The sequence below is a fragment of the Nematocida homosporus genome (assembly GCF_024244095.1).
Source record: "Nematocida homosporus strain JUm1504 chromosome Unknown 4075, whole genome shotgun sequence".
Classification (NCBI taxonomy): domain Eukaryota; kingdom Fungi; phylum Microsporidia; genus Nematocida; species Nematocida homosporus.
In genome coordinates, this window is record NW_026250632.1 from 1 (window position 1) to 18,421 (window position 18,421).

Here is an 18,421-nt window from a genome sequence, read left to right on the forward strand (position 1 = left end):
AGTACCTCCACCACTACCTATGCTCACTTATTTTTGCCATTATCGGCCTGGCCTTCATTATTGACCAAAGCACATTCCTTTGTCTTCTCTTCCTATCTATCTCCTTTTTATCTTTTATCTACTTCTCCCCTATTACGTACGGCCATCTTGGCCCAATCGAAACCATCCCCGGCAAATCAATCTTCACCAAGTGGAACTTGTACACCGAATAAATTTCTACTCCGTATCACTATCTACACTCCATCCCCCTATCTCTAGATAGCTTAAATGGCCACTTTTGCAGGATTTTTCATTGGTATGCGCGCAACACGACAATTTCATGACGAAGAGGTCAAAGATAGACTTGTGGAACCCAGCGCACCCTCCATTCTTTCCCGTAAGTCCCGTAGTGACTGCCGCATCCCTCTTCCCGGTGATGTACTTGATGGATACATCCTTAGCGAGAAAATAGGCCAAGGCAGCTTTGGTATTGTCTTTGAAGGTCATCCAGTTGATAGTCTGAAGAAGGTAGCAATAAAGATAGAGACGTACACGGACTTTAGACACTCTCAGCTAGAGAACGAGTATAAGACTTACTTGCTACTACAGAGCAGTCCCGGGTTTCCTAAGGTCGAGTACTTTGGCGAGAAGAGTGGTTATAAGTTCTTGGTTATGGAGTACTTAGGCATGAGTTTAGAGGATATGCTAGCCATTCGCAATCGCAAGTTTAGTGCCAAAACTATCTTTATTGTGGCCAAGCGTATGATAGACTTGATTGAGACATTGCATAGTACGGGTCGAGTCCATCGCGATTTAAAGCCTGATAACTTTTTGATAGGCCGAGATCCCAAAAAGTTGTTTTTGATTGATTTAGGAATGGCCAAAGAGTACATTGAAATGGGGCAGCATATTGCCATAACTACTGGGAAGCGACTAACTGGGACACCAAGGTATGCCTCAGTAAATGCCCATCGTGGCTATGATATCAGTCGACGGGATGATTTAGAGTCGATTGGGTACATCTTAGTTTACTTAGCTAAAGGGAGATTGCCTTGGCAGGGCTTGAAGGAGTCAAAGCGAGAGAAGTACCGGATTGTTGGGGAGATGAAACGGACGATGAAAGTAGAGACAATTGCTAAGGACTTACCAGGGGAGAAGATGATTGTGGAGTACTTCCGGTATGTTAAGGCCTTAGGATTTGATACGATTCCAGATTATGTTTATTTAAGATCTTTGTTAGATGCGGCTTTGCATGAGAATGGCCTAGTGGATGATGGAGTATTTGAGTGGGAATATGCCGTTAAGGGTTCAATTGAGGACATGACGGCTAATGATAGTTTAGATGGTGATCGAGTTAGGAAAAAAGGTATTCTCTATTGGCTGAAGAAGCTTTTCTGTCAGTGTCTTATGTAAAAGTACAAGCAAATAAAGACTGAATAGGAAAGTCAAGATTTAATCATGACAATTTCCTTTTATGGCAATCTTTTTTCTTTCAATTTTATCTACTCAATTTAACATTAACTTAAGTTAGTATTGGCATTCAATTAATAAACAACTTAATATTATCCCAACATATTATTATATCACCTTAGTACTATCCCATTGGGTTAGTATTGGGTTAGTTGCAGTGCCTACTGATTAGTAGATACTAAACTCAACTCAATTCAACTTAACTTAATCCAATGCTTAACTTAACTTAACTCAATACTCAACTAAACTTAACTCAACTAAACCCAAGTCAACTCAACTAAACTCAACTAAACTAAACTCAACTCAATACTTAACTTAACTCAACTTAACTCAAACTTAACTGAATACTAACTCATTTATTGCCAGGAAAGGTGGACATGCTCAGGATTGCCGTCCAGCTGGAGAGTATGTGCGCCAAAGAGATCGCGCATGGCTTGAATTAAGTTGCCAGAAGACTTGGCTGTACGTAAGGAGTCATAGTACTGTAAAGATTCGGAAATACACGGCACACTAACTCCTTGCATGGCACAGAAGGAAACTAAACGGCGCAATGCTTGAATGCCTTCACTAGCTATCTTGATAAACACGGGTGATTCTTCCAAGACTTCAAATTTAGCCATCTCAGCTAAGGTAGATAAAAACTCACTACGAATAATGCAGCCATTACTCCAGATCTGGCATAACATGCCTAATGAGATAGGCCAGTTTTGTGTCTTAGCAATACTAGTGATTAAGTTGAACCCCTGGATATAAGACAAAGCCCGGCATAAAAGGAAAGCTTTCCGCATCTCTTCATTACTAATACACGGCTTAGTCGTTACATCACCCCCACCAGGTAAAACCTCAGCTAGTTTCATACGTAGGGCTTTTTGACTAGAAATAACTCGGGCTGTTACAGCTGCTCCTATAATTGGAGTAGGCGAACCAGAACTCAAAGCTTCCTGCACCGTCCATACTCCAGTTCCTTTCTGCTCTGCCGTATCCCAAATCCGGTCTATCACCACCCCCTGCTCATCTTGCATAGCCAGAATCTGCTGAGTTATCTCCAATAAAAACCCAGATGTCCCCGATAACTTCCATTCCTGGAAACAATGACAGATTTCCAACGGATTGTGATGTCGACGCATAATCTGGTAAAAATCAGCAATGATCTGCATTTCAGCATACTCAATTCCATTATGGACTGTCTTAACTAAATGCCCACTTCCTTGTGGTCCTAGCCATTGACAACAAGGCTCACCCTTCTCCGTCTTAGCAGATACAGCTTGTAAAATCTCTCCTACACTCTCCCAGCCTTTCTGACACCCACCAGGCATAATAGCCGGTCCATGTCTAGCCCCTTCTTCCCCACCAGATATACCACATCCTAAAAACAAGAACTTACCCTCAGTTGCTTCACACCGCCGCAAAGTATCACGATAATTAGAATTACCCCCATCAATCACAGTATCTTCAGCACTAAGTAATCCTTCTAGTTCGTGCAGTAAATCATCCACTGCCTGACCAGCTTTCACCATCAATAAGATACGTCGAGGTCTTTTCAATTCTCCTACTAATTCAGCTAGTGAATTGTACCCTCTTATCTTCCTTTCGGCAGGTAAAGACTCAACAAAGACCTTCGTTTTCGCAACTGTCCGATTAAATATACCAACTGAATAATCCTTATCTGAAAAGTTCAAAATTAGATTCTCACCCATTACGCCCAAACCAACTACGCCTATATCCATCATAACAAATATTTTTGCATGCCTAATAGCTCTAACTCTTCTCCGCCTTCTTCTCCGCCTTCTCCTGACCTGTTTGACTTCGATGCACCTAAAATCAAAGACTTCAGTAAGGCTAGATATCAAAAACAAAAAAGAATGATTGAAAAGGTTCTAAAGGAGCATGGCAAGCCAGGCCAGGCCTTAGGGCCTTCTATGACCAAACGGGACAAACTTATCAAGATAGAACCAGCCGCACCTCGAGTTACATGTTTCTCTGAAGTTTTCAAAAGCAAGACCAAATCAGAGATAACGGTATCTAAACCGTTAAGTTTATGTGATCTTTCGGCCAATCAAAGTGTAGATGATCGCTGGTTTGAAAGACGAGAAAAAGAGATAGAGTCGGGTAAGGATATAGAAAAAGAAATGGGACGAGCTTTAAACCAACCAATGGAAGTAGTTATTCCGAAATCTAAGATATGTTCGAGTTTATTTGAAAGTGAAGAGGAAGAGGAGTTACTGCCTCGTTTAAAGATTATCTCAACTCCACCGATTAAAAGGAGTAATCGGACATTTACTTCGGCTGAGTTTGATCCTTCCGAGATAAAGGACCTTTCTAGATCTTTTGAACGGTACGACTAGTGAGTTATTTAAGCTTAAATAAGCTTATCTTATCTTAATATGTATACATAAATAAACTCACTTAAACTAGTATTATATTTAAATTGTGTTTGGGTTGAGTTTGGTTTTAGTTTAAATTAAATTGGATTAAATTGAGTTATGTTAAGTTACGTTAAGTTAAGTTAAAGTTAGTATTATATTGTATTGTGTTATGTTGTATTGGATTGTGTTGTATTGTGTGCTAAATTAAGTTATTGTAGTACTAGGTTAAGTTATTGTAGCACTGTCATACGACTACTAGCCAATACTACCACGATACCAATACGATACCAATATGATCAACTTAATTACTGATAAGCTACCCACTAGCTAATAAACACTACTTAGTAGTACTCATACTCATACTCATACTCATACTCATACCAACACCAACACCAATACCAACTCAATATGACGTCATCTTATTCCAACTCAACCAATACATACTCAATAAACGACAATACTTATCTCATGGAGTGTCTTTAATAGAGGATGTATAAGTTAAGTACTAGGTTAGTATTGAGTTAGTATAAGTTATACTAAGTTATGATTAGACTAAGTTGGTAGCAAACATGTGCCAATAAAGGAACCATCTCAGTGTTAGTTGAGTTTTTGTTTGTGGTTTGGGTATCCATAGATTATCTTGGAATATCTATAAATTATCTTGGTCCTTTACACACTATCTTATCTATTAGTCGTCAAAGATTAACTTGGCTCAACTTAATACTAACATGACAATTTATTTAGTAGGGAACAAGGTATGCGTCTTATTGAAAGTGCTTGGCTGAGTATTGGATTAGATAATGAGGTTTTTGCTTGGTTTGGAAGTGGTCTGAAATGGATTTGTGATAATTTTCCTTATCTGGTTTTATTAGGGGCTTTGGGTCATGGTTTGATCTTCTATCGATCAGGACGGATTAAGGTCTTGCCGGGGCTGGATAGTTGGTTTTGGCAGATTTTTGGCTGCTGTATGTTGAGTGTCTTACTTAAGTATGGATTTGGTGGTGCTCGACCACGTGATTCGAACTTTGAGATTCCTAGTGGCTGGCATAAATTGCAGGACTTGCCTCCACTCAACGGACACCATCGAATTTTGATTGGGCCCCTGGAACGGTATGCTTTTTTACAATCTCAACCTGTTCGTGAAGTGTACAACCTGCCCTTGAGTTTAGCTAGACTGAAAAGTAGGTACGGTCCTTCTTCTGGTACGCCTAGTAGTCATAGTGTTTTAGCTGGTTATCTTATGCAACAACGCTATCGCTTATCTAAAGGTCGACCGATAGTAATTGGACTAGGACTAATTTTAGGTGGATCACGAATACTTTATCAGCACCACTATCCATACCAAGTAGGTTTAGGCATGATTATTGGCTACATAATTGGGACAATAGATTGGCTGTAAGCAAAAGTTTGTTTATGAAAGACATTGTTCAGAAGGTAAACACTCTACATTCGCTTTGTATGGGCGTGAATAACCCTTTAAATCTGCCCCAGATAGTGGTGGTTGGTGCCCAAAGTTCTGGGAAGAGTAGTGTGCTAGAGAATATTGTAGGTGGTGATTTCCTGCCACGAGGTAGTGGGATGGTTACCCGACGACCTCTAATGATTCAGATTGTACCTAGTCCCGATAGTGAGACATCTTGTTCTTTTGGACATATTCCTAACCAGGTCTTTGTCTTAGAACAAGTAAGAGGTGAGATAGAAAAAGAAACAGATCGAATGCTCAATTCTAAAAACGATGTATCAGCTATCCCGATTGTTTTGAAAATTCAAATGCCAAATGGCTTACCACTAACTTTAATCGATCTACCCGGAATCATTAAAGTTCCCATGGAAGGTCAACCTGCTAGTATAGTCAAAAAAGTTGATGACATCATCAAAAGTTACATTCAAAATCGAAACACTATCATTTTAGCCGTAACTCCAGCTAATTTAGATATTTCCAACTCAGATGCTTTGAAAGTAGCCAAGGAAGTAGATCCTAATTTAGAACGTACTTTGTGTCTCCTAACTAAAGTAGATTTAATGGATCCAGGTACAGATCTTCTTTCTGTTCTACAGGGTAACATGATTAAGGTCAAGTTAGGTTTTGTTCCAGTTATTTGTCGGGGTGAGAAGTCTTTGAAGACTCAAACAACTATTGCTGAAGCCTTGGCTACTGAACAGAGTTTCTTTGCTGCTCATCCGGCCTATGCAGCCAAATCTAGCTTTTGTGGTATTCCCTATCTAATCCAACGACTTCATGCCGTGCTTAGTGAAAGCATTCACAAATCCATTCCTTATCTACAAGAAAAAGTAGATCTTTTGATTGCTAAAACAGAAAAAGACCTACATGAACTAGGCGATCCAGTTATAGACGAAAGACAACTGCTCATGCAAATCATTACTGAATTCAAGCATCAACTCGATCAAAAAGTATCCGGATCACCCTCACATACTGCCGCAGCACCTACTCTATTTCTCATTGATGGTGCACGGATTGCCTACTCTTTAGATATCACCTTTGCTAAATTCATTCGCAACTTACCGGTTTTTGAGGCCTCAGATCGTGAAATCGAAACGATCTTAATGAATGCCTCAGGTGTTTTTGGTAACTCCAGCACGGCCCAAAGTCTTTCTCATTTTGTAGCTCATGCAATCGAAAAGATCACTCCACATTGCATTCATCTTTCCGACCGCATACTGATGGAAATGACTTGTATGGTCAATACTATTCTGGATCAGCCACACATTGCTCGATTTACTCATCTGAAAAGAGCACTAGCCCAAGCCACTACCAGGTACCTCAAAGAAAGATCGACCGCCTCCATTAGTCTTATCAAACAGTTTCTGCAATGGAATGCCGTCTATATCCGATCTCCATCCTGTTTCCAACCCAATGAAGCACCCAACTCCCACTACCCCGATATCAATACTTCCCCAACTGCTTCGCCCTCTTACACCAGCCACATCCCACCTAAGTTCTATTGGCCGCCCACCAACTCAACCTCCTCAACTCCCACTCCCATCTCTACCAACCCGAATACTACCTCTACATCTACCAACTCTACATCTACCAACTCAACCTCTACCACTACTAACCCCATTTCCAATACCGACTCCTTACGCAATGATATCCTCCGGCAAATCACTCACCTAAAAACCGTTGTGATTGAACAAGTCCCGAAAATCATCGTACTAGAAATCGTCCATAAAACACTCACTCAAATCCAGCAACGACTTATCACTGATATCTACCTTCCAGAAGATCTCCCTACCCTTCTAGAGGAAGAAGAAGCCATCCAGCAAAAACGCCAAACCCTATCAGCTACCCTAAGCTCTCTCTACAAAGCCCAACAAATTACCAGAACATTCTAGTACTCCTTTTACATCTTTATTGGTCCAACCAGCCCCGTACACCACCAATCACCCCTCACCAATAACATTTGTTTCTTTGTTGTTATTTTCTCTTCTTTAGAACACCAGATGCACAGACTAACCATAAACTATATGCAAGAATCCTTTGAAATACAAGTGGCCGAAAAGGAAACAATCGATGAGTTAAAGAAGAAGATAGCTGAAAAGACTCAAGTCCTTCCCGAAAGACAGCGATTGACCCATAAAGGCAGTATCTTACACGAAGGCCATAAAACCATGCAGGATATTGGCGTTGATAGTACATCCGTTATCTATGTTAGCAAAGTAGAGGATTCACATGGTCCTAAAGAGATTAAAGGCCAAGTGCATCCACAACAACCGGTTCATCCCGGTATGGCTATGATGAAAGACCCCGGCATGAAGAAGATCTTCAGCAACCCCGAAGTAGTCAAAGGTATCATTGATATGTTCCCTGAGATGAAGAAAGACAATCCAGAACTACGTAAACTCATGGAAAGTTCTCAAATGCTGGAAGAGATGGCTAAACTAGCTGAAGATCCGGACTACATGAACACGCAAATGAAGAACATAGATATCGCCATGGCTAAACTAGAAACAATTCCAGGCGGTTTCAATATGCTTCGTGGGATGCTTAAAACGCAAAAGGATCCCAGTGCAGGTTTAGCCGAAGGACTTGATATGACTAGTTTTAAGGAAGGTTCAGCAGTAGTTCCAGAGATAGGCAAGCCAGCACCCAATCCGTGGGGGTCTTACAACTTCAATCCTATCTTGGAGTACCGGCGGCAAGTGGAGTACATGAAAGAGTGTGGATTTACCGATGTGGGGTCCAATATTCAGCTGCTGATCAAGCACCAAGGCAATGTTGATGAAGCCATTAGCGAGATTCTTTCAGCATCCATGCACTCCCCCACGACCGACACTGAGTCTCGCATCTAGTTCCACCACTTGCTACTGATCAATAAATCTATCGATATGGTTTAATCTTGGTATTATGTTAAGTTAAGTTGCGATAATATAAGTTACGATAAGATTGTGTTGTGTTATGTGAGGTTATGTTAAGATTATATTTAGATTATGTTATATTTAGATATGTTATTCTATGTTATATTTAGATATGTTATTCTATGTAATGATACACTGTACTATTTAGACCAAGCCAAGCCAAACCAACTCAAAGCAACCCTCTACCAACTTAATACTAACTTAAATCAACTAGACTAGCCAGTTATTGATTGGCTATTGAACTAGTACTGGGCTATGACTTAATAGGGACTTATATGTCTTTGTCTTATCCTATCTAATAATACTAACCCAATACTATCTTAATTAGACCACCCCACAACAAACACTATCTTATCTAGCCCAATTAGGACAAATTAGACCAAGTACACAACAACCTAATTAAAACACAAGCTATATATATCTAACCCAATAACAAACTCAACTCAACACAACACAACAACAAACTCAACTCATAAGCAACACCATTTATTCTGGTTATCCTAACTCAACTCATCCTAAGAACTTCCGGTTCAGCAGGGCAATAAGCTTAGGTACTGAAAAGACACACCCAATTGCATCCAAAGCTATCTCGTTCTCGCCTAAGCATTCTTTCAAAAGCAAAACATCCAGTCGAATCCAGTCACTACTAGCGGCTAATCCCTGCACTAGTACCTCCACCCGAATTCCGCCATCGTCCTCAACTGCCATCCGCAACTCAATACTCTCCAACTGAGACGGCTGCCAGTTATACATCCGACAAACCACCCCCTTCTCCAATAAAGTCTGAGCTGCAGCTACATACACCCGCCGACTATCCACTACCTTCACCAGTAATTGCGCCAAGTACTCCGTACAAGTCTTATCCCGCTGCTCAATACTCACCCGGGCTGCTTCTAAACTAGCAATAGCCTTCTCGGTAGCTGCTATCTCACGCCGTCTAGCCACTCTAGCCCGAACCCGATGCACTACATCCCGACAAACTAGTCCTAAAACTTCCTCACACGTATGCACATTCTTTATCTCACCCCGATCAAACAGTCGTGCTAATAAACCCCGCGTCTCTTCCTTGTACCTCTCCAACTCCCCGCCATACAACTCATTAAACTCCTTCTCCTCCTCACTCGTTGCTTTGCGTTGCAGTATCTCAGCAATAGTCTTCCCAGGACAGCACCTTATCAGCCTTAGAATCGCCCATTTAGCCATTCGCTTCTCCCGGGCACTCACACTTTCCTGCGGCCGACCACTTAAACCCCCCGGGACTACAAAGACCAGTTTAAAAGGCAAGGGATAACAAGCACTGACAAATTCCTGAATATCCTGGGGTAGACCTTTAGTCATCCCTAAAGCCCCCAATAAGTAATTAACCTCATCACCAGATAAACAAAGTAAGTTGCTCATTACACTACTCTCAATATACTGCAAAGTATAGTACTCAGCAATAGGTTGAACCTTACCCATTTCCAAGACCCAGCGACTCACTGCTTCTTGCCACTCCGAACTACTACTAGCTAACATACCTGCCTGCGTGCAAATAGCCCCAAGCTCAGCCCGACGTTCAGTAGTTAGACCTAAACCACTACCTAGGTCAGGCGAGACAATCAAAGGGACAAATAATGTCTCCCAAAGCAAACTAAAAGCCAGTCCAGCCGATTCGGACCTAGTCACTAAACACTTGGCCAAAAATCGCACTGGATAAGGTACTTGATCATTCCCAATACTTACTAAACTCTTCAAACATACTTCAGCTAAAGTACTACTACAACCACTACCAGCCACTAAACTACTCAGTAAACTATCACGAATAAGTTGATGAACCTGACCTAAACCATGACTAAGTACCAGAGCCCTTAAAGCCGCACCAGCCAAGTAAATAGGCCGAGCACTACCCGGTCTTTCCTTAGCCCGCACGAGTCCTTCAATCAGTCGTAAGTAAGCATACTCCTCCCGTGGCGTTTTAGCCGCGCCAAATAAGCCTAAGACCTTCTGGGCACAGAAAGCTTCTGCCTCACGCGGCCGCATACTTAGAACAGCCTTAACTATCAACTCCGGATCTTCATGTAAACGGGCAAACAGTCGTTGTAAACTCTTATACTGCACATAAGTCCCACGATCAGCCGGAATATCCTTAGCACTCCCCGGTCTTCCTATCTTATTCTTAACCAACAGAGCAATCCTATGTTCTAACCCACTTAAAGTCTTCTCCCGAGCTGCATTCTCAGCAAACAATCCGGCTAAAATCCGGTTCAAGTCCTCAATCAAAGCTTCCGTCCTCTCCTCATCCCCAGCTAGTAAAGAGGCAAAGTACCGCAAGCCAAATAGAGTAGGAGTGACATTCCCTTTAATTTCAGCCAAGGCCCGACCGGCCAATAAAGTCCGCATCATAGCTTGCACCGTAGTCACTGATTTAGCCAAGTGAGTTGACAATAGTAAAGTATCATCTTCAACTGAACTAGTACCAACTAAAGCAGCAGTTACGGCCAAAGGATCACTTATACTACTCCCATCAAGACTATTACTAACTAAATCACTACTACCAAGACTATTACTAACTAAACCTTTACTTAAATCATTAACCTCACCACTACTATTACCCCCTGCCTCTGTTGCACAAATACCATCCATAGCACTAGAAATCGTACTAAAACTAGGTAGTTTTACTCCAGCACTTTCAATCTCCTTTTCCTTCTCTCGTATCTCAGCATCAGAAAATCTGGCTGTACCTACTAGAGAAGAAAGTTTGCCAGCAACACTCTTCTTGGCTAGTAAATGGGCTAAAGCATGAATACAGTAAATAACTCGTGGCGGGTTCTTCTTCTCGTAAAGATCTACTAGTTCAAATAAGAAAACATAAGATAAGCCAACTGATCGTGTAAAGGAAAAGAAAGCATTGATATTATCAGTATGTCGGTACTGTAAGACTGGATCAGTAAAAATACGTGGGACTAATTCGGGCATAAAGACTTTGACTAGTTTAGCTAGATAAACACCATCACGTAAAGCTTCTTCAAAAGAATTGGTCTGAATTTCTTCGCCTATCGTTCTTTCCATCCAATTCTTAGCCTCTTCTAAGTGGCATAAGTATTCGTAGACTTGGTTCCTTTGTCTTTCCCTATCCATTTGTTCAGCACTAAGCATACGTTCATCTTCGATAGTACTATAATACGCTCCTTCCTGCATCTTGTTAAAAATAAAAGGACTAAATTAATATAAAGGTTTAGATTAGGTTTAGATTGGGGTCTTGTTTAGATCATTATTGGGTTTTAGATAGGGTTTTATCTTTACTATGGAAGTATTGAAGGTCATAATTATTTTCATATCATATTGTTCAAAATACTCTTTACTCTTGTTTAATGATAGTATCAAGTTAGGTTTATGTTGGTGTGGAGTTGGAGTTGGAGTTGAGTTGAGTTGGTGTGGAGTGGGGTTAGTATGGGTGATATTGGGTTTAGTGTTGGGATCAAGTTGATGGTAAATGGGTTTGGGTTTGGGATGGGATGAGTTGGTATTATGGGTGGGTTTTTGGTGAAGTTTGGATTGGGATCAATTTTGGCGCCAAAAACATTTTGGGTTAGCATTGATTAGTATTGAGTTAAGTTTAGTTTGGTATTGGGTTGTGTTGTGTATAGATTAAGTTGTGTATTGAGTTGAGTTGGGTTGAGTATAGTTTAGTATTGAATTATGTTGGGTTAAGTTGAGTTGAGTAAGTTAATGTAGTGCTGTAATAAGGCCACAAACCAAACCAAACCCATACTAACACAATACTAACACAATATTAATCTGATTAATGGTAAACTACTCACTACTTAGTACACACTACTTAGTACACACTAGTTACTACACACTACTTAGCATACACTACTTAATAGTACTAAACTAATGCTAACTTAATATGGCGTCATACTCACTCATCCTTATTTATCTAATAAAAGGTACCGGTACTCGTATCAAGGAATGTCTTTATTGGATTATGTATTAGTCGATGGGCACTACAGTTAAGTTAAGTTTATTATAGTATAGATTGAGTTGAGTTTATTATAGTATAGATTGAGTTAAGTTTATTATAGTATAGATTGAGTTGAGTTGAGTTAATTGTTATGCCATACCAATTCAATCCAATACCACCTCAATACTAACTCAATACCAACTCAATACTAACCCAATACTATATAGTATACTACTCGGTTGTGTGACTAGTTGACTTGATTGGATAGCAATTTGATAAGTAAATAATTGGATTAATATATAATTGAGGTAAAGATGGCAGAAAATAGAGAAATGAATAAGTTGATTGGTGTAATACATTACTTAGGTGGTAAAGATAGGAGTGAACGGATTAGAAGACATAGTAAGTTGGTTTGTCTGGTGGTTGGTTTGGTTTGGCTGCTTAGTATTGGGCTGGTTAGTGGAAGAGAAGCTAGAGATGTAGTGGCGCAGGCTAAAGTGGTAGATGAAGTAGTAGCGAAGGATGATGTAATAGGTGAAAGCGTACGTGATTTGGAAATAGTTACTATGGATATTGAGTATAGGTATGGAGTTGGTGCGGGCTTGGGAGAAGAAACTGTGCGATCGGGGACTATTGAGATAGCTTTGTTTAGCCGGCAGTACCCGGTGACAACTAAGAACTTTAAGCAGTTCTGTCTTGGTTGGAAGGGAAGGGCTTACGGTAAAGAAATGGAGTTGAGCTATACGGGTGTGTCTTTTCATCGCGTAGTTAATGAGTTTGTGGTACAGGGTGGAGATATCCTGTTGGGTAATGGTCGTGGTAGTGTGAGTAATGTTGGGGAGAATGGATTGCCTTTTGCTGATGAGGTGGATAAAACTGGAGGACCAGCACGGAAGCATAACTTAGAAGGGATGCTGGCTATGGCTAATTCTGGACCGGACACGAATGGATCTCAGTTTTACTTTACTTTAGTGCCTAATGCTAACAATCCGGCAACTTTATGGTTCTTGGATGGAAAACATACTGTTTTTGGCCGAGTTGTACGGGGAATGAACTTGATACGTGAAATTAGTAAGGAGTATAATGATGCTACTGGTCGGAAAGATGGCGTGTGTGCAACTATTGGCAAATGCTATGCAACGACTCGGCAGGCTACGGAAGATGACATTAAGCAAATTAGCGTACCAGATTGTGATATTAGTGAGCGGCCTTACTTAATGAAACCGGAAGAGAAGGAGGATCCTAGGGACCTTTAGGTACTACTTAGTCTAATAATATTCTTATTTAGTTTGGTTTACTGTTTTGTGCTTAGTGTTTGTTTTGTTGTTTAGTCCGATACGGGTGGGTTTGCTTGTTTAGTTTGGGTTTGGATGGTTTAGGAAAGAAATAGTGCCGGTTTGGGATGATAGTGATGGTTGGGGTTTGAGTGTAGGCCTATTAATCTTTGCTTTTGAGGAGGTAGGATGATGAGAAATGCTTGGAAGATAAGAAATCTTGGTTTAGGAATTATGTTGGGGCTCTTGGTAACGATATGTGGGTGCTTGATATGTATTCTGTTTGGTCGGGCAAGTTGGAGTAAGAAAGGACCGCAGGTGGCCGTAGAAAAGGAGTTGAATCGGGCAGGTTTATGTTGTAATGGTGAGATCAATACGAGGGAGTGTAATGCTCAGGAAACTGAGGTAATGAAGGGGGATGAGGATGAGGGGATGAAGAGAGATAAGGACGAGAATGGGGTAATGAAGAGGGATAAGGATAAGGATGGGGTAATGAAGGGAGATAAGGAGAAGCGCGAGGTAATGAAGATGTATGAGAGTATGGTTGGAGTAAGATTAAGAACAGTGTTTGCGGCGGCCAGTATAGCTAAACATATTGAGAACGCGGAGTTTATTGTACAAGTGTATTGGCCGCTTATTATTCAAGGGCCTGGATGCAAGGCATCGGTGGCAAAGTCTGGTTTGATTGATCAAATTGTTTGTTGCTTGCTGGACTTGTTGGCATGCTTTTATGAGTCTAAGATGAATAGTTCGGACCATGACTATGACTGGTTTTGGTGCTTTGCAGTTGAATCGTGCCCCAATTTGTATCGGAGGTTGGGACACTATTTCTCGGAGGCGAAACTAAAGGAAATGGTTGCGGTCATTCATGACTATGACAATAAGATGTCACCTAACTCGGGAGAGGCGGACCTGCGTCCTTTATTGGAGATATCAAAACGATTTGTTTTGGGTATTGCCAAGTATTCTAAGGTTGGTGGGTTTAGTAGTAAGTGCCAGGCTATTTATGGACGAGTTTGTGCGTATAATAACTCGTCCTTGCGTGGTTTTGGGGCGAATGAGTTGAAGCAGATTCGGGCATATATCTGCTTTTTGGACATGCTGTGTTATATGAGTCCTACTGATGCAACAAGAGCCAAGACCATTTCTAAGGTTTTGCATAATATCGAAACTGGTATTGATAGTCTTTTGCCATGTACTAGTCTTCAAACTGAAGCACAGATTGTTGAGCGGTTTAATGTGTATATTAAGAATATTGTTGTGCTAATTAATAGTCAACTAGTTCTTCTTCACGAAATAATTGAGTTCGCTGATGTTGTTTATTTCTATGCTCGGCGAGTTGATATATTAGGTGGTAAATCGCCCTGGAATATACCTGCTAGCTGGAGCTCAGTGCAATGGAAGACGACTCTTCCATATAAGTCTTGCAACATTACTGGGGAGTGTCAAAGAGAGGTGGTCAAGTATTATGCCCAGGCTCTGGATAAGTATCTGAACGCCCAGACCATCATTGAAACGTTGCCTGGCTCTTAGGAGTCGGCACATTCTTAAAACCCATAAGCAGCCCGGCTAAGCAACCTCCTTGACTCTTTATTAAGTGGCTAAACTCATGATTCTTGCACTTAACGTCAGCAATATCTAACCCACATTGTTGTTCTAACTACTGTGTATCTACTAGCCTTTCTATTAATAAAGACTTACATGCGGTCTAGATTATTATGGGCTAGTTTGGGTTGATGCTGTGTCATTTGCCTTTGTTCGGAATTGATTGAGAATTTTCAAATGAGATAAGAAGCAAAAGATTTTGAAACTGCTAATGGAGCTAAGTAGCAAAAAGATAAGGATTACTGGTGCATGTATTGGGGTAGGACTTATGGTTGTGTTTAGTGGGTGGTTGGTATATCGTTTACGGCCATGGTACACTTCAACAACTCTGCCTCAACCATCTCAACCATCTCAACTTCCTCTACCAAATGAGCCAATTCAATCTTCGCAGCCAAGCCCGTCCTCTCAATCAAGTACTCTTCAATTAAATATGACCTCGCCCGAAGCCGGTGAATCAGATGATGTGAGCATAGAGCTAACACCTCAGGGTTACATAAAGGTTATGTGGATACATAGACAAGAGCTAATTCAGCAAAATGATACAACCCCGCTAGACTCAATTGCTATGATGAAGCAGGCCCAGGAGAATATAGGTCTCGTCTTTGCGTTTATTCCTTTCTGCATAGACCATGAGCGTATCCAACATGAGTTTTTCCTGCCGATGGTTAATCTCCGTGATGATATTACCTATTCGAGCGAGAAAGAGCAACTTGCTCGGACCTTTAATACACTAGTAGCCGGTACAAAGTCTTGGCCATTATCTGACGGGTTTTCTTTCTTAAATGAGAAATATCGTCCTATCTGGTGCCATATTCTTGGTTACTTCCCCAACATTTACTTGCACCTAGCCCAATATCTAACTAATGATGAGGTGAAGAGCCTTCAGAGCCAACTAGATCTACATGCTAGCCTTGGGCCATTTGAAAAAGACGATGAAAATGACATCTTAACACCCCTGCCAGTTAGGAATTTTGTTTGGGCTGTTGCTAAGCACGTTAATCTGGGCGGATTTAGTGACAAGTGTGAATCGATTTTCTATAAGATAAAAGAGTTCAAGTCAAATCAAACCCACTTAAAGGAGATGAAAGATTTATACTATCTTGAAGCTCTTCTGTTTTCGATCGATGTGTTCTCGTATTTAGCGCCGATTGAGAAAGGACTTAGGGATGAGATTGGGCTGGTATTAAATGAACTTGAAGACGCGGTTGATATTGCCCATGCGTCCACTAATATAGAAACAGCTAGTACGGACTTTAAGAGCTATTTTGACGACCATACTTCAGCTCTTATTAATGTGACCGAGAAGTGTCTTTCATTCCTCCAGGCAATAATTGACGCGGCCTCGCCCGTTTGGACTTATTCTAAGGTTTTCCATGACGATGGACTGGATAACCCAGAAGATGTTGTTGCCTCGGGAATATTGTGGAATACTTTGAATCCGGATAATCTTATTGGCAGCATTATACTATGCCATGGTCAAATAGTTGACTATTATGGTCGTGCCTTTTCTAAATATCAGGAATGTGCGCAGTATTTACGAGAGGCACCCATCAGCAGCTCATCTACATCTAGTCCATATGAATCAGCAGAGGAAGCTCAAAGTGAATCTCAAGCTATCGAGCCCGTTGTCTGATATACTGCCAACCCGCCATTAACTATTATTAAAGCGCAACTATTACTACAACCACTATTATTATCAAAGCACAGCTATTGTTTCTGGTTAGCCAAGCCTCAAAATAACCCAGCCTAGCTGCAATGCCCAATAAAGAAAGTCCAACTTAACCAGTGCATATTCTCTTAAAGACATTACATGAGACAAGTCTGAGTACCATTTATTAACTAAGTAAGGATGTGAGTGTGGATGACTTCGTACTGAGCGTAGCGTAGATATGCTAAAGCAAATTAGTTAAAGCATCCTGATTCTATTAAAGTTGCGTGTTAGTATTAATATCAATTGATAGATATAGTGAGTGCCTTAGCAACAGTCAGGTTAGTGTTGGGGTGGTGTTGTGTAGTGGTTGTATGACGGCGCTACACTAACCTAACTTAACCCAACCCAACTCAATATATGGTTGATGAAATTGCCTCTTCAATAAACTATCTTAACATCTTTTGTCTAGATATATCTTGTGTGCTAACTTCTATTTATTAAAATGGAAACTATCACTACTGATAAGAAAAGGTTAAATAAAATACCAAGATACCTAAAATTTAACATACTTCCATGCTATCTCAAATAAGAAGACAAATGCTTGTGTTAGTGCTAGTGTCGTTGGTTGCTTGGATAAATGGTGCGGCTTTGCCACAAAATAGTATGATGTCTCTAATCAGATCAAGTTCCAAAAGAGAACTAGTGGACAACTTTGTTAATGCTGTCTTTTCGTCGAATAGCTCTAAACCTAACGAGCCATTGCGCTTTTTGAACCTACGCAACCGGTTTGCGAGCGGCCAACTATTTACAATCTATTTCCATAACAGCCAGATAAGACTTTCCTGTGTAAGAATTGCTGGTTTTGTTAGCTCGTTTAATAATACCAAAGTTTCGTCATTAATTGGACGACTTTGCGCTAATGAAGTCATTGTTGATGGATTCACAGTTACACTGCCGATAGATGTTCTTCGTGTTATCTTTCAGATACTCGGGAATTGTCAATGCAACTATATGTACCTGACTGAGCTGCCACCTACTATATCTGACTACCAGACAGTGAATACACTTGAACTAGTTAAAAAGGCCATTGACCCTGATGGCTTTCTCGGATTCCAATGCAAGCGCCTAGTTTTCTCTCTATCCACTACTGTGGCGGCCTATTTGATTACCTATACCGACATCATTGCCAATAGTGCATCCTTCCAAATATCTCATCCTTTCGCTCCTTATGAATACAAGACAGCGGCCGCCCTTATAAATAGCAGCATTGACCTGGTTTATTATGAGAGCTCTGCGAAGAGTAAGAAAGAGAAGAAGTGGTCAACAACCGATCGGATTTTATTGCTTGTGCAGGAAGCTATATACACCCAATCCCCATATATGACAAAGGAAAGTCCAGCGTGTCTCTTGACCCGTGCCACTATTAAGCATCCTTGTTGGTTTTGCCTTGAGGTGATCGCCGATGAACTTCTGCTAGTTGCACAGGCGCCTAAGAAGGACCGATTGCCTATGGGCCGAGATGGACTTGATTTTATACAGACACTTGAGAAATTGGCCACTATTGGCCACTATAACGCAGTCATCTTTATAGGCACGTTGAATAAACAGTACACCAGTGCTGATATGCGCATAATCATCAGCCTTTGTGCCAAACTGGCTACCTACTGCCCTAAGATGATTCTGAAAGGCCTTGGCTTTGAACTCGCTACTGACTTGACTCCCAACCAAAATCTCAACAAGCTTGGTTCCATTGAAC

At 40.9% G+C, this 18,421-nt stretch overlaps 12 protein-coding genes across 12 annotated transcripts; 10 read left to right on the plus strand and 2 right to left on the minus strand.

Moving 5' to 3' along the window:
• NEHOM01_2204 (uncharacterized protein) lies at nucleotides 1-212 on the plus strand (the record flags this gene model as incomplete). Its single annotated transcript, XM_051491082.1, has 1 exon — nucleotides 1-212. A coding segment is annotated over one exon (212 nt), but the record flags the coding sequence as incomplete, so codon positions are not given.
• An 85-nt stretch (nucleotides 213-297) lies between these two features.
• On the plus strand, nucleotides 298-1,392 carry NEHOM01_2205 (casein kinase 1; the record flags this gene model as incomplete). The annotated part of the gene is made up of 1 exon (XM_051491083.1): nucleotides 298-1,392. One exon carries the CDS (start codon nucleotides 298-300, stop codon nucleotides 1,390-1,392), a length of 1,095 nt encoding a protein of 364 aa, XP_051347043.1.
• A 413-nt stretch (nucleotides 1,393-1,805) lies between these two features.
• On the minus strand, nucleotides 1,806-3,179 carry NEHOM01_2206 (6-phosphogluconate dehydrogenase; the record flags this gene model as incomplete). The annotated part of the gene is made up of 1 exon (XM_051491084.1): nucleotides 1,806-3,179. One exon carries the CDS (start codon nucleotides 3,177-3,179, stop codon nucleotides 1,806-1,808), a length of 1,374 nt encoding a protein of 457 aa, XP_051347044.1.
• A 15-nt stretch (nucleotides 3,180-3,194) lies between these two features.
• Nucleotides 3,195-3,794, plus strand: NEHOM01_2207 (uncharacterized protein; the record flags this gene model as incomplete). Its single annotated transcript, XM_051491085.1, has 1 exon — nucleotides 3,195-3,794. The coding sequence occupies one exon, from the start codon at nucleotides 3,195-3,197 to the stop codon at nucleotides 3,792-3,794; it is 600 nt and encodes a 199-aa protein (XP_051347045.1).
• A 778-nt stretch (nucleotides 3,795-4,572) lies between these two features.
• NEHOM01_2208 (uncharacterized protein) lies at nucleotides 4,573-5,214 on the plus strand (the record flags this gene model as incomplete). Its single annotated transcript, XM_051491086.1, has 1 exon — nucleotides 4,573-5,214. The coding sequence occupies one exon, from the start codon at nucleotides 4,573-4,575 to the stop codon at nucleotides 5,212-5,214; it is 642 nt and encodes a 213-aa protein (XP_051347046.1).
• Nucleotides 5,215-5,228: 14 nt separating this feature from the next.
• Nucleotides 5,229-7,169, plus strand: NEHOM01_2209 (vacuolar protein sorting-associated protein 1; the record flags this gene model as incomplete). Its single annotated transcript, XM_051491087.1, has 1 exon — nucleotides 5,229-7,169. The coding sequence occupies one exon, from the start codon at nucleotides 5,229-5,231 to the stop codon at nucleotides 7,167-7,169; it is 1,941 nt and encodes a 646-aa protein (XP_051347047.1).
• Nucleotides 7,170-7,277: 108 nt separating this feature from the next.
• Nucleotides 7,278-8,126, plus strand: NEHOM01_2210 (ubiquilin; the record flags this gene model as incomplete). Its single annotated transcript, XM_051491088.1, has 1 exon — nucleotides 7,278-8,126. One exon carries the CDS (start codon nucleotides 7,278-7,280, stop codon nucleotides 8,124-8,126), a length of 849 nt encoding a protein of 282 aa, XP_051347048.1.
• Nucleotides 8,127-8,702: 576 nt separating this feature from the next.
• On the minus strand, nucleotides 8,703-11,369 carry NEHOM01_2211 (Ras GTPase-activating-like protein IQGAP2/3; the record flags this gene model as incomplete). Its single annotated transcript, XM_051491089.1, has 1 exon — nucleotides 8,703-11,369. The coding sequence occupies one exon, from the start codon at nucleotides 11,367-11,369 to the stop codon at nucleotides 8,703-8,705; it is 2,667 nt and encodes an 888-aa protein (XP_051347049.1).
• A 1,098-nt stretch (nucleotides 11,370-12,467) lies between these two features.
• On the plus strand, nucleotides 12,468-13,391 carry NEHOM01_2212 (uncharacterized protein; the record flags this gene model as incomplete). Its single annotated transcript, XM_051491090.1, has 1 exon — nucleotides 12,468-13,391. One exon carries the CDS (start codon nucleotides 12,468-12,470, stop codon nucleotides 13,389-13,391), a length of 924 nt encoding a protein of 307 aa, XP_051347050.1.
• Nucleotides 13,392-13,598: 207 nt separating this feature from the next.
• Nucleotides 13,599-14,942, plus strand: NEHOM01_2213 (uncharacterized protein; the record flags this gene model as incomplete). The annotated part of the gene is made up of 1 exon (XM_051491091.1): nucleotides 13,599-14,942. The coding sequence occupies one exon, from the start codon at nucleotides 13,599-13,601 to the stop codon at nucleotides 14,940-14,942; it is 1,344 nt and encodes a 447-aa protein (XP_051347051.1).
• Nucleotides 14,943-15,225: 283 nt separating this feature from the next.
• Nucleotides 15,226-16,647, plus strand: NEHOM01_2214 (uncharacterized protein; the record flags this gene model as incomplete). The annotated part of the gene is made up of 1 exon (XM_051491092.1): nucleotides 15,226-16,647. The coding sequence occupies one exon, from the start codon at nucleotides 15,226-15,228 to the stop codon at nucleotides 16,645-16,647; it is 1,422 nt and encodes a 473-aa protein (XP_051347052.1).
• Nucleotides 16,648-17,262: 615 nt separating this feature from the next.
• NEHOM01_2215 (uncharacterized protein) lies at nucleotides 17,263-18,421 on the plus strand (the record flags this gene model as incomplete). The annotated part of the gene is made up of 1 exon (XM_051491093.1): nucleotides 17,263-18,421. A coding segment is annotated over one exon (1,159 nt), but the record flags the coding sequence as incomplete, so codon positions are not given.